The sequence below is a fragment of the Epinephelus lanceolatus genome, chromosome 16 (genome assembly GCF_041903045.1).
Source record: "Epinephelus lanceolatus isolate andai-2023 chromosome 16, ASM4190304v1, whole genome shotgun sequence".
Lineage (NCBI taxonomy): Eukaryota > Metazoa > Chordata > Actinopteri > Perciformes > Serranidae > Epinephelus > Epinephelus lanceolatus.
In genome coordinates, this window is record NC_135749.1 from 19,966,459 (window position 1) to 19,980,778 (window position 14,320).

At 41.4% G+C, this 14,320-nt stretch overlaps 1 protein-coding gene across 1 annotated transcript; it reads left to right on the forward strand.

The window, feature by feature from the left end:
* Positions 1–10,327: 10,327 nt before the first annotated feature.
* On the forward strand, positions 10,328–13,689 carry znf706 (zinc finger protein 706). Its single transcript, XM_033636461.2, has 3 exons — positions 10,328–10,462; positions 12,452–12,597; positions 12,786–13,689. The coding sequence occupies exons 2-3, from the start codon at positions 12,463–12,465 to the stop codon at positions 12,879–12,881; spliced, it is 231 nt and encodes a 76-aa protein (XP_033492352.1). The 5' UTR covers positions 10,328–10,462; positions 12,452–12,462; the 3' UTR covers positions 12,882–13,689.
* The last annotated feature ends 631 nt before the right edge of the window (positions 13,690–14,320 follow it).

The following is a 14,320-nucleotide window of genomic DNA, read 5'->3' on the forward strand; positions in this document are numbered from 1 at the left end:
TTTTTAAAATCATGTGTCTTTTTAATTGCATACTCAAAACACAAAAACAAAATACTTGAGATTATATTTTATTCTAGAAAATTTGATTTAAAAAAAAAAAAGCCTCACACACTGACACACCCCCACAGGTTTTCTACATTTAACCTTTTCCCCCCTCTGAATTTTCATGACTTTTCTGTGAGTGTGTGTGTTTCAGGTAATCTCAGAGCAGACAGAAGGCAGGGAGGAGCCCTGTCATTAGCTGACACAATGCCATTGTCCCCTTAATGAAGCTATTGTATGAGGAGACCCCAGTGTTTGGGATTACCCCGCATCTGTGTGTGTGTGAATGTGTGTGTCTCAAACAATGCTGAAGGACAGCTGAGGTGTGGCACAACAATTTGTGACCACTGACCCTAAATAGTCCTTGTTTTGTTGTTGTTTTAAGTAATGTTGTTGATAGAAGATTTTATTATCACAATGGAAAATCATACTGTGACACAAGGCGTAGGTTTTGTTTTGACATTGGCTGAGGGTCCTCCACCTGAACTTTTTTAACTTTTACGCACTGATATGTGACTTTTCTGCATCAATTTAATGTGTAATATTGTCAAAATATGAGTCCGCTGGGGCATTCAGTGGCCTAATGGGTGAAGTGGGCGTCCCATGTGCGGGGCGGTGTCCTTGCAGCAGTGGCTTTCTAAGTAATTTTGGCCATAACTAAATTCAGATTGGTTAAATAAACTGACACTCTTACAGGCACGAAATGGTTTAATCCACCCCTGCATTAGGATTCATCTCTAGTTGCAGCTTGAGACGATGTACACTGTCATGTTTTTCCCCAAGAGAGGGAAATCAAGGGTTCCGAGAAAGAAAGGAAAGATCAAAGGAAAGGGAAAGGAAGCAAACTGACACTGTAAAAAATATTTCAAAAGGTGCAGGAGGGAGACATGGATCAAGAGAGGAAGGGTGGGGGGGCCCACACAGAAAACTTGTGCACAGGGCCCAGAATTTGGTGCTACGTCCCTGGGGACAAATGTTTTAAATATTGAGAGGGACAATTTAACAATGTACGTTTAGTTCTAGTACATTTGCCTGACAGCTGTAAAAGACCTCAGCACTTATTCCATCAGATACTTTAAATGGTCCAGTAGCTAATAAATGCTGTCTCATACTGGTGTGGATCATATGTTATTGGTACTTTTACATATTTAAAGAATCCAAGTATTCTTCTGCCACTCCTCTACTCCACTTCATTTCAGATGGAGACAATGTACTTTCAATCCCACTACATTTACTGCTGTAAAAGGTCTCAGCATTTCTTCCACCACTGCTGCAGAGTTGCACACAAATAATGCAGAAAAGATAAACACCCCCTCAATTCGATTTTCAGAAGCAGCTGTGATGCAATTTCCAAACAGTGTTGATGTCCTTAGACGGTGTTTGCATGACAAAATATGAGCCTTTTGCTTATGAATGCCTTCAGGCACTCTTATATGGAAATCTAAAAAGTACATTTCATATTCAGTTAAACCGTCAGTGGTGTGTGTGTGTATGTGTGTGTCAAGAGCAAGCTTGTGTTTGCGTGTGTGATCACTCCTATCCTCCCTTGTCTAATTTGTTTTACAGAGCACCTGGGCCTTTACTGAGCTCTCTCCGTATGTTTGAATGGCGCTGCTAGATAAATACGGGTGGGGTCCTTTTCTTCTAACACCACACAGACAGAGAGATGAATAACAGACTGAGAGAGGCAACAAAACTCATTTAAAGCATGAGAGAAAAAAAGATGAATAGCTGATGTATTTCCGGCATATTTCTGTCCGGCTTTATTACCATTTATTCCCATATACATGGATGTATTGCCCTGGTGTCTGTCAGGGCTGTCTGTTTGGAATTAGTGTTAACATTTAATGTTGCAAAGTCAATCAAACAATTACAAAGAGATGCAAAACAACTGCAAGACAGATGCATTACAACCAAAACGACATGACAAATGAGTACAAAGAGATGCAAGATGAGTACAAAGAGACACAAAAGTACCACAATAAGACACACATTGACCACAAAGAGACGCAAAAGTGCCTTAAAGAGATGCAAGATAAACAAAAAAAACACACACTAGATTACCTTAAAGACATGCACAAAACCTACACAGAACTACTACAAAGGGACACACAGTGATTACAAACAGATGCAAAACTACCACAAAGAGACACACAATGGTTACAAAGGAATGCAAAACCACCACGAAGGGACACACAAGGACTACAAAGAGATGCAAAACTACTACAAAGAGACACACAGTGACTACAAACAGATGCAAAACCACTACAAAGAGACACACAATGACTACAAACAGATGCAAAACTATCATGAAGAGACACAAAATGACTACGAAGAGATGCAAAACTACCACAAAGAGAATTACAATGACTTCAAAGAGATGCAAAACTACCACAAAGAGAATTACAATGACTTCAAAGAGATGCAAAACTACCACAAAGATCCACACAGTGACTACAAACAGACATAAAACTACCATGAAGAGACACACAAGGACTACAAAGAGATGCAAAACTACCATGAAGAGACACACAAGGACTACAAAGAGATGCAAAACTATCATGAAGAGACACACAATGATTACAAAGAGATGCAAAACTATCATGAAGAGACACAAAATGACTACGAAGAGATGCAAAACTACCACAAAGAGAATTACAATGACTTCAAAGAGATGCAAAACTACCACAAAGATCCATACAGTGACTACAAACAAACACAAAACTATCATGAAGAGACACACAAGGACTACAAAGAGATGCAAAACTACTACAAAGACACATAATGACTACAAAGAGATGCAAAACTACTACAAAGAGACACATAATGACTACAAAGAGATGCAAAACTACCACAAAGAGAATTACAATGACTACAAACAGACACAAAACTACCATGAAGAGACACACCAGGACTACAAACAGATGCAAAACTACCATTAAGAGGCATACGACTACAAATAGAACTAAAACAACAAAACACAAGCCAAATTACGACTAAGAGACACAGAATGACTACAAATAGATGCAAAACTACCATGAAAAAAGATGCAATGTCAAAAAAGAGACGCAAACTACCATAAAGAGATTCAAATGGACTATAGAGAGAGACAAAAACAACTACAAAACATGTGACCCAGCTACAAAAAGACATAAAACTACCAAAAGAAGCACATAACAGCTGCAAAGACAGCCATAAAGAGATACAAAACTATCATTAAAAGACACAAAGAGATGTAAAACTACCACAATGAGATGCAAAACTACCACTAAGAGACACCAAACATGCAAGAGGGGGCTTTTACATGTCAGGGGCATTAACTCTATTCAGAAAACGAAGTCAGAAATGAGTTTTGCATGACTTCATTAACATAATGGTTATGTATAAGCTTTTCTCTTATCAGTGTATATCTCCCTGCATGACTTCTCACAGCTGGAATGTCTGCCATGTGGCGGTATGACAGTTGAAATAGTGCGAAGGCTACCGTACAAGCCGCCACATGCAGGCATGAGATGAGCAAGACAGGAGAGTCAGGGGCCAAGAGCCACAGAATACCTTCGTCTGTGTGTGTGTGTGTGTGTGTGTGTGTGTGTGTGTGTGTGTGTGTGTCCCACTCTGTGAGAGAGGTGAAAGGTGTATCCTACATACCTGGAGTTTTTTCGCAGGGAGAAGCAGCTTGTCTGGACTTGGCCAGGATTAGGTGTCAGAGTGGATGTGTTTGAGTACAGAAACTCACAGCTGAGACACAGATGGAGAGTCGTGGGGCGGTGTGTGTCGTTCTCCAGGTGGGCAGCAGGGAGGAAAACAGGAGGGTGGGATGGAGGAAGTGGAAGATAAGCAGGAGATGACAAGAGAAGGGGAATAATGGTATCTGGGCAGATTGACAGGCTCATTTAAACTGGTAAATAAAGGTAAATATCCCTTTATTTATGTAGATAGATGACAAAACAGAGGAAAAAGCAAAATTAAGTGTCTTTGTAAGGTGTGTGGGTCATCAACTCCTCAAATCTGTCATCTCTTTGTGTGCAATTAAACTGATCACTGGTCACCCAGTGGTTAAAGAGATAAGGATGAAAGATGTATTTCTGTTACATAAATTCTTTTTTCTTGTAAAACACTATGTTCACTTGAAAAAAAAAACTGGATCTGCTTGTAACTCAAGAGGAGCCACAAATAAATATTGTTTAATTTTAGGAGTTTAGGATATCCTACAAAGCATTATGTCTCCACCAGATTCCATGACATCTGTGTTAAAACTGACATCCGATCCGATGCTGTTGACTCCGTTCACTAACAGCCACAGTTGGTGCAGAGCTGCTGCTGTTGGTGTGGTTAGTGAGCGCTGTCACCACCTTCACAATCAGCCTCTGTCTGCCCGGCTTATGTCTGCTCGACCCCAGACCTCGCCTCTCCTTCAGTTGCGCTCTGCGTGTAGAGGTGTGTGTGTGTGTGTGTGTGTGTGTGTGTGTGTGTGTGTGTGTGTGTGTGTGTGTCTGTGTGTGTGTTGAGGTAAGAAATTAACTTCTTCCCCCTGGAGGCATGGTTTGCCCTCTTGATGTGATTTCTTGGGGCATCTCAGGGTCAGTTTTAATAAACCAATGAAGAAATACATTTGCATTGCAAAAAAGTTCTTGCTTTGTACCATTAAGTTTGGTTTTAACTTTCTCCCCTACGGAGATACATTCATGTGGGATGTTTGGTGGTTTCATTTGGGATTTTATAACTTTTCTTTGCCAAAATACACTTTGTAGGTCGACTCCATCTGCATTTTTCAAATGGAAATGCCCGCTCAGCTGTCAGCAAAAAGTAGTGACATGGTTAGAGCGCTATTAGTAGGAGATAGTTCTGATTTTTTTTTAAAGTGGGCCTGTATGCGGTACTTCATACTCCATAAACAGTGTGTTATCTGGGGTAGACAGCAGTCAGAACACTCCAAGTTTGGAGAAGCAGACACTTAGGACGCATTCACACTGGCGCTATTTGGTCCACTTTAAATGAACCTTGGTCCGCTTCCGCGAATAGTTCGATTTGATTGGAATGGAGCGACCCCTGGTCCGCTTAAAGGGCCCGTGTGTAATATTTGGCATGGTTTATTGTCAAATCTGAATCTGAATCTGAATATTCTACCCATTAATATGTTTATATAAGTGTATAATCGCTATAAAATAAAATTCGTTTGGTTTTCGTAGCCTTATAATTATGCTTTTATATATATATAGCAAGGGCCTTGCTTTAGAGAGTTCGCCATCTTGCGCCGCCATGTATGTACGGCAGACCGAGCGGACAATCCAGCCAGCCAGAGAACGCGTTTCATGTGTATAAATAAACCAACGAAGACAGCCGAAGGAAGGAAGAAGGAGGAGGAAACAGCAGAGAGTGTTAGTAGTTCGTCGATAGAGAGTAGTGAAAAGTTTTTTTAGTTATAAAGATCGCGAATGGACCACACTTACCACACAACAGGAGAGAATGAACCCGAACCGTCATCTGCGAGGACGCAGACGCAACTTCACTCCTTGTGATGCACTCTCTGCGGTGCTTTTCCTCCTGATGATATATCTCCCCAGCGATGGTAGCAGTAGCACCGAATCCCATTCTGTGCAGCAAAATGGGAGCGGAGGATTCAGCCTCTCTTCTTGCCCGCTCAGCATCCAGCACATGGAGTTCCTCATCTGTATGCTCCGGCTCAAACAGGTATGGCTCTGGGTCTGTGTCCGCTACAAGAAACTCTTCAAAATCGCGTTCAAAGTCGTCCATTGCAGCTACTATAGTCCGGAGATACTGCTAGGCTAAATAAACAGCTGAGCTCTGTTTACCGGCTACGCTGTCAGTTAGTGTGCGGGCTGGAGATTGGTGGAGCAGAGAGGGGAGGGGGTACCCGCTAGGTACTGTAAGTGAGTATGTGTGTATGAAGTGTGTGTGTTACGCTAGAAGAGTCAGAGTTTGGGACGGAGTCTTTTACCCCCTGGAGTGTTACCAGAGTTTTTGGAGTGCTCAAATAAACAGGCCTTTTTCCCGAACGCTACTCTGGTCTCCTGCTCGTGAGGGATTCATAACAATATCTTAACATGGTTTAGATTTCTAAATAAATATTCACCTCATCGCTAGATAGACCTACTCCTGAAAAACTTGTGTCTGCACAAGGCTTTTTGTCCCTACGAGGCCGCTGTCATTTACCCGACGGGAGGGGTGAGCGAGTGAGCCCTGCAATCTAGAATTTGACCACTGATGTCACTGTTTTCAACCCATTTTACACACTGGGCCTTTAAAAACTGGGGGTCTCGATTTACTTGCAAGTGAACCCTGGTGCGGTTCGCTTACAGTGGGAAATGCAAATGGACCATTCAGGGAACCAAAGAGAGGAAGTGAACCAGAGAGAGGAAGTGACATAGAGCACAGTTTTGGGTAGGAAAAAAAACAAACAAAGCCAACAGCACAAACCCAGGAGAAGCAGAGGTAAAAAAAGAAAACTTGGAAAATGTTGCATGGGCAGACGTGGAGTAGTGAGGAGGTGCAGGGGCTTATAGATATATGGTCAGAGGACTATTGCTCCATTGTTTTTGTGGTGACCAAGCTGGCTGAAGGGGATGGATTTCAGTTTTCGGTCCTGACCAATCGATGCACCGGGTTTTCTTCTTCCTCATGCTTTTTTTCTTCCTGGTCAGTGGTCGTTTCGGGCAATACCGCCCCCAACAGAGCAGTTGTAACTGTGTGACGTTGTCCAGGCGGTTTAGTCTACTTTAAAAAGTGCAGTGCGAAAGTGAACCGAATCAAATAAAGGTGTGAAATTTTTCTATCCTGGTGTGCATGCACCCATGTGTTAGCCAAAAGCACAGCAAGAAGGACCACCTAAAACAATTAATATCAGTTTGTGTGTATGCTATATTTAGAATATTTTCACTGCCTTACCATGCTGCCAGACAGCCTTTTCAGACAGAAAACTGTAGACATTTATTGCTCTATTCAAAGCCACCAGACTTGTTTGACAAAAACATTAATTTTTACCTCACAGAACATGGGAGTTCTTAGTCTACTACTGCCTAGATCAGTTAGTTTGTGTTATTGTGTGACTTTTCAATCCAAACCAACGTCATGTCCAAAGCAGTACACTGCCTAGCTTCCATGCCAGTTAGGTGGTAATAGGTCAAGGGGTCCAAAGTGTCAGGGGGCTCCATGGTCCTTTCCATATCTGTGCCCAGGGGCCCATTGTCTCATAATCCACCCATGAATGTCATCATGCAGACACTTGTGTCAGGTCAGAAAAGGGCAAATAGCATTTTGATGGTACAACATACAGACTTCAACCTGAATTTGAATGTTTGGATTTGAATACATTAGGGATACTACTGGGAACAAAAGCTACAGAATGATATAAAAACCTAATAAATAAATAGAATTACCAAAATGATAGACCCACCCTTTAAGAACAGAGCTGTGTGTGCTATATCTGTCAGTCAAGTCACGTGGTACGAGGCTTCTGAAGGTAGCAGTGAAAGTTACCTGCATGTGGACGTGTTGTGACTGTGTCACGGCTTGTGTACAGCCCAACTGGTCTGGCAGCATTGTGACATGTCATGGTGTTGCAACAACAGTGGACTGTGGCAAAACCTGTTGGTTTGGAGGGGGAAAAACAAGAGAAGGGAGCAGGGAGAGGAAGTGGCCAATAGGGAAGATGAAATCCAACTTCCTCTTCCCTCAACAGCCTCCAGAGAAACACGGAGGTCACACTCCTGACAGCCACTGTTTCTCCCTCTCTGTGTGTTTTGTTGCCAGACAAGTTCTTCTACCCTGAAACGCATCTTTTAAAAAAATGTTCTCCCTCGACCCTGGTTAACCCTCTCTTGAAAACTAGCTGATCCTGGATATGTGGTCATGCAGTGAGAAACACAAACCAGAAACTGCAAAAGATAATTTACAATAAAAGGATCCTTTAACAACAACTTGGCTGAGCCGAAAGTGAACCTGAAAGCCCTTGTGGCGGAAGGAAAGGACCCAAAAGGGAAAAAAATCTCAGGCTGTCTGCGGCAAACCCCTGCTTATTCATACATACAATGGACAGCCAGATAATATTCTCTTCCACCATTGAATAGCTGACACCTGGAAGATTTGTTTTCACACAGGCCCTAAGGCTGGACAACCTCACCCCAAACCTAAGCTAGCAAGTCCCTGCACAACAAGCTCCAGGGTGGGGGGAACATGAGCAATGTGTGGCTTTTGTCTTTTTTTTTCACTCTTCTTTCTTTTTACTTTTTGCCCCCTTCTGAAAGCATAATCACATCCTTCTCTCTTGAGAGATATTTCCCCCCCTTCACAAAAGGCTGTCTCTCTTTTCTTATGATGAGGGGGGGACACAATGGCAGGCTGGAGACTTTTCTCACAATGATAAAATTTCTCCCAAGAAAGTCATGACACCTTACTACTGGGAAGACTTCCACCAGGAGTGAGTGCTACCATGACTGTTAGTGAATAAAAATAGACACACACTGATTTGACTGACGTATTCTTCCTATTATAGACAAATACATCAATGCAACTCACAACTGGATCAATAAAATCTACGATTTATGACCTTCTTTTCACACTGACATGTTGATGTGACCGGGATAACATATGAGTCTTTGTTTCCACCACTGGAGTTGCAGTTGATTTACATGTTAGCGGCATTCAGTCAAATGCAAAACGGAGGTGAACGGCTCCACTGTTCCCAAAACAAAGTCACAAATAGGAGAGATGAATATCTGATGCAGTCCCATGAACCACATCATGGTCTGTGCAAATCATTCGGCTACATTATTTATTCAACTGTGATTAAAAATAGATTTGAATAAATGTGAGACAGTCAAGTCAGACCTTAACGGGCTAGCAGTGCATGCAGTAAATGTATTTGAGATTCTTGTGTTGAGAAATTAACTTTTGTAGCATTACAGCCATTCTTACTACTAGGTTAAGCCTGTGTGCACATGTTGGGGATGCTGGTGGCACAGCAACTTAATCCTCCCACACAACACTCCAGCATACAGTGGTCTGACGTACCTGCCCCCTAGTGTTGCTCTGGGGAACAGAGCCTCACTTTTTCTGAAACACTCATCTTTAAAAATTGATATATGATGCAAAGAACTTTGGTCCCCTGCATATGCACGATGCCAGTTATAGATTTATAGTGTTTAGTGTAGTAGTCAAACCAGCAATAACATAGACTGAGGTGCAAAAAGCAAATGATACAGACCCGTGACACGGGAACACAACTTCATTCTACTAAAAAAATCATAATCAAATGATAAAAGGGTTATTATTGCCCAAATCTCTTTCTCAGGGGCTCTTTTAATTGCAAGCACACTTTCCCAGCCCCATAGATGTGCGAATATTTATGACACAAACTACAGGAAATCTTCTTCCATCTCCTAACTCACAAAAAAAGAAAAGAAAAACAGAAATAACAGGAGCCTGTGTCTGGAGGTACATTTTATAGGCCTTCAGATAATCATGCAATAATGATGACAAAGCTATTAAGAATAAAGCAGTGAATTAACCACAGCCTCCAACTGCTAATATTTTAAGAAAACCAGATTCTCCTATCCTGACAGCAGTGTATGTGGATGTGTACTAACCAAACTCTGCCATAGAGGGGCGACATTGCCAACGTCATGTGTCTGCAACCTGGTGACTACAATCACTCAGTGGGTGACATGCTGATGAAACCTCAATCCATTCATTCTTATAGTGTAGAATAACAATAAAATTTTGGTCTGATATAAGTTCTCATGTTTTCAGTACCACAAATGTCTCTCATTGTTTCACTATTAGATATATAATTTGTTACTGTGATGATAAGGTCTCTGAACTATGTTGTTCATTTATTTTATTGGGGAAATTCCTGACTTTTGAGCAGAAATCCTTAGGTCCACAACCCTCTGTCCATCTTTTCTTGTTATTGTATTTTTTTTATTTTCAGCTTTTGTAGAATGTCACTCATCTTTCATTGTAATTTATGTTTTTATCCCTCATTTATTGTTGTATTCTGGTTTTACGCGTGACGTTTGTTGTACGTTGTATTGTTGAATAAAGTTCTTTAAAAAAAACAGTGCGTTCAGGAATCACGTTATAATCGTAAAAATGGCTTCATCCCTACGAATTTCGGTGCTTACCCCCTTGGATTAGTTACTTTATTTTCTACACATGGCGACAGTAACGTGTCTGACAAAAGAAAATACATTCCCTCTAGCATATGTTGCTTTTATTCACCCTTTAAGCTTCACATGTATACAATGTTTTACCCACGCAAGTAGGTGTTTAATATTAAAACCGATTTTCTCGAGTGTCTTTGAACGCGGCAATAGCCTTCAGCTGTCTGGGAGCTGAGCAGCTGTCACGCTTGTGTTTGTGTGTGTATCCAGCAAACGACACGTACTGTTATCTTTAAGAGGTAAGAATTAGTGCCCCTTTAAAACATTTGAATCTAAAACATGTCGCTGATATTTGTCTGGTTAATGTTACCCACAGGCCGAAGGAAATGTTCAGTTCAAGGTTAGCCGAGAAGCTAACGAGATAGCCGGAGTGAGCTTGGGCTATCGTTAGCATGTAGGCTAACCTACATTAGAGCTCCAGCTAACAGCTCGGCTAAGGCAAGGAGAAACAAAGTGGTGTCACCTCGATGACAAGGAGCCATGTGTGCTGTGGTGTGGTATCTTCACTGTTGTGTCTCAAGGAGCTCACAGGAGGACTTTGCCCGAGCAGTAGTCAGAGAGAAGGGGAGGGTATGAAATCTCAGACACAAACAGTAGCTAACAGTTAACATGCTAATTCTGTCTGTATTCTCTCATTGTTCCTACATTTTAATAATGAAATATCACGTCATAACATCACATCCTTCAAGCTCTAAGCACCAAATAAACGTGGTTTTAAATCAGCTAGCTTATATATGGTGTTGATACAGATCAGCCTCACAGGCTTGCCAAATGTTTCGTAAGCTAACCAACGCTAGTTACCACTGAATGCATAGCTGAAGCATACTATTTATAGAAGCTGCCAATAAGCAAGGCTGGATTACCAAAGGGGCGAAATGGGCAACCACCCAAAGTTCCTAGACCTCCAGGGGCCTTGAAAGCCTCTTAGTTAGATTGTGGTAATTTGGGAGCATGCACCACCCAACTTTATAAACTGTCAGGGGCTTTAAGGTGGGTACTACTGCATTAGAGTCAGGAAGTATTCATTGTCAAGCAGGTTTTCACTCACTTGGTTTATGGTGCATGCTTTAAACATACAATAAACATTGTTCAAGGAATAAATGTAAGGCAAAGCACGACAACAATCAAGAAAGATCTGTGCAGTTGATACCTATTATGAGGTCCTTGTGTCAAATCTTGGGGCTCAGAGGTACGTTTTGCCCTGGGGACCTTTAACAGATTTTATGGTTGCAGATGTTTGCCTCGTATTTCCTTTTAATATGTTTTTATGCATCAAACAACACCAAGGCTATAAACCTGATTTTTAATAGGGGACATCATTATAGTTATGTAATGAGACAGAGGCACAGTACTTATGCATTTAACTTCATCCACCTAGACCTTTATCAGGGAAGGATCTTCGCGAAAGCGCCATCAGATGAAATTGGGCTGAACCGGAGGAACTGGTTTACCCCAACGCCCAGCAAACATCCCTATTTAAATGGCTGCGAGGGCAGGAGAGAACTTGTTTCCCTCCCTGATACTGCTTTCTCAAACATGCCATCTGCACGTAAATCTGCAGCAACATAACCTGCCAAACCTGGCCCTGTTCCAAGAAACAGATTTGTTACCTTTGCAGATTTAAAACCTGGAAACAGGTTCACTTCATACAACACAATTATACTTGGCATACTTGCTTCCTGGTATCGGCCTGTTTACAGTCACTAGTTTCCCATGCCTTGAATGTCTTTCATGACATGAATTCCTCCTACTCTTTTGTATGTCAGGGTTTTATAGCCCTGCCTGTGATTCAGCAGAAGCACCTGCATGTCAGTTCAGGTTAAATCGAAGCGTTATCTTGTTTACTTTTGTCTGACCATGGCTGACCAGCAGATGTTGGTTCTTTGCTTTCCTTTTACAGTGTGTATATCCACTTAACTTCCAGCTGCCTGTAAGAAAGTCCTAGAGTTTAGCCCTGCAGACGACAAATGTAAAATAATGAGAGAATTGCCTGTCTCATAGACCAAAATTTGTGATGATCTCTGTCACCATTACTTGACCTTTGCTATCACAGTAAACATGGTATTATGCATCCTTATCTCTAAGCACAAAAAGAACTATTAATGGGCTTTCACTAACTGACTTGTTTATGGTAGATGTGTATCAGCAATGATAAAAAAAAGTATGTCCACAACACTGATGTGTATCAGTAAACAGTAAGTTCTTTGTCCTTGCTTCCTTCCCTATAGGCTTTGCCAGAATGGCACGTGGGCATCAGAAGCTTCAGTCTCAGCAGAAAAATGCCAAGAGACAGGCGGAGATGAAGAAGGCCAAGGGGCATGATCAAAAGACGGCAGCCAAGGCAGCGTTGGTGTTCACCTGCTCGGTGTGCAAGGTGTGTATGTATCAACTCTGACAACCCACAAGCCAAAACCCGACTCAGGATGGGAAAAAGCTTTTTCTTTCCATTTAATTCTGCTGCCATTTGGTCCTCTTTTTGGAATTGTATGAAATCTTTTGATCATTTGATATTTCCCCAAACTATAACATCATATTTGCTGCATGTGTTTTCCCTTCCTGCAGTCCCAGATGCCTGACCCAAAAACCTTCAAGCAACACTTTGAGAGCAAGCACCCGAAATCTCCTCTGCCCCCCGAGTTAGAGGGAGTAGAGGCATAAACGGTCACCCTGGACACCGAACCGATTTCCTTCAAGGCCCTGCACCAACTCTGCACTCAGTCTGACAGCAATGGATGATTTGATATAACCAACATGAAGCACCTAACTTCATTTAGGCTTTAACAGGCCAGGTTGCCTTGAACACAATGCTTCCTCCCATCCAGTCCTATTTTTGATTGTGTTTAAATACACACAGGGTAAACTTAAACGCTGGTTTTAATTTCAGGGCAACTGAAGATCTGTATGATCCAGGAACAATCCAAGTGGTGAATGAAGATTTTTCCCTTCATTCACACAGTTTCTCTAAACAGACGCTTCACTGCCCTGATTTATTTCTCGCTGCTAGCACCTGTACCTCTGCCTGAAGCTTTGGTGGATTGAATAGTCTAATCAAACCTTTATAGCAAACATGACTCACGAGGTAAATGCATATTGTCCTTAAACAGAGCATGGATTTGGCTTGGGTAGGAGATTTCTGGTTTTAAATTTGCTGCAATCAAGGCAATGATTAATTTGACCTCGTCTATTTTATCTGTGCTTGAATCAAAAGGAGGCTGCGGTATTTTTCTCTCATATCAGTTGTCACAGCACTGTCTGCCGTGTTATACTGCAATCTTTCATCTAGCTAATCTTAAATTCTTGTCAGGTCGCTAAAATGTGAAATTTTGCTAGCCATTTGCAGGCTTCTACATGAACTGTAAGTTAATAAAATTTTACGGGAGCGCGTCGGCAACATTTGTACGCTTGGAAAATGAATGAATGCTCCAATTATGTATTATAGCATTTTATTAAATTTTACTTTGTTGTATATCTGTGTTTGTCTAGAGGGTGTTTGTTTTTTTTCATAGAGTGCAAATTTTCTGCCTGAGGGTTTTGTATGATGCACCTTTATTTGTTTTTCTGTCCTGGTGGACTATAATGCACCTCTGGCTTTCATGGTTTTGTCAGCTTGTGTACTTTTGCAGACAGTTCAATATTTACTGTCCAAATTGACAGCATTTCTCTGCTGCTCTGCTCACATAGTCAAAATGTTTTTTTTAATTGTATAAATGTGAATTATTTGTAGGACATCAGCTGTCACTTGTAAATGTGCAATAATGAATGAATAGTAATGAATATTTTGCACACAGCATTAAGCCAATCAGGAGCCTTAAAGGGTAACATGTATTTTTTAAACTTGGACCCAATGTCCCATGTTTTAGTGTTTACTTGTCTAATGGGAAGAACAAGTTTTGAAACTGGTCCAGTATTGAGTGAAAAGCACTGCAGCCAACAGCGGCGAAACAGGTTGCAATATAACCACATGGGGCATTTGTGCACTTTCGGTTTATGTCCACTAAAAGTGCTTGTTTCTCATTTACAGGCTCAGATTATTGTGTTAAGTGTCTGACAACATCATGGAAAGGATCCTTACAGAGGAAGGCCTTTTTATTAAAGAG

Excerpts from the sequence above, each read along its gene's own strand:
- znf706 (XM_033636461.2), top strand. The coding sequence starts at position 12,463 with ATGGCACGTGGGCATCAGAAGCTTCAGTCTCAGCAGAAAAATGCCAAG. Across the intron at positions 12,598-12,785 it reads TCACCTGCTCGGTGTGCAAG|TCCCAGATGCCTGACCCAAA; the intron begins GTGTGTATGTAT and ends CCCTTCCTGCAG.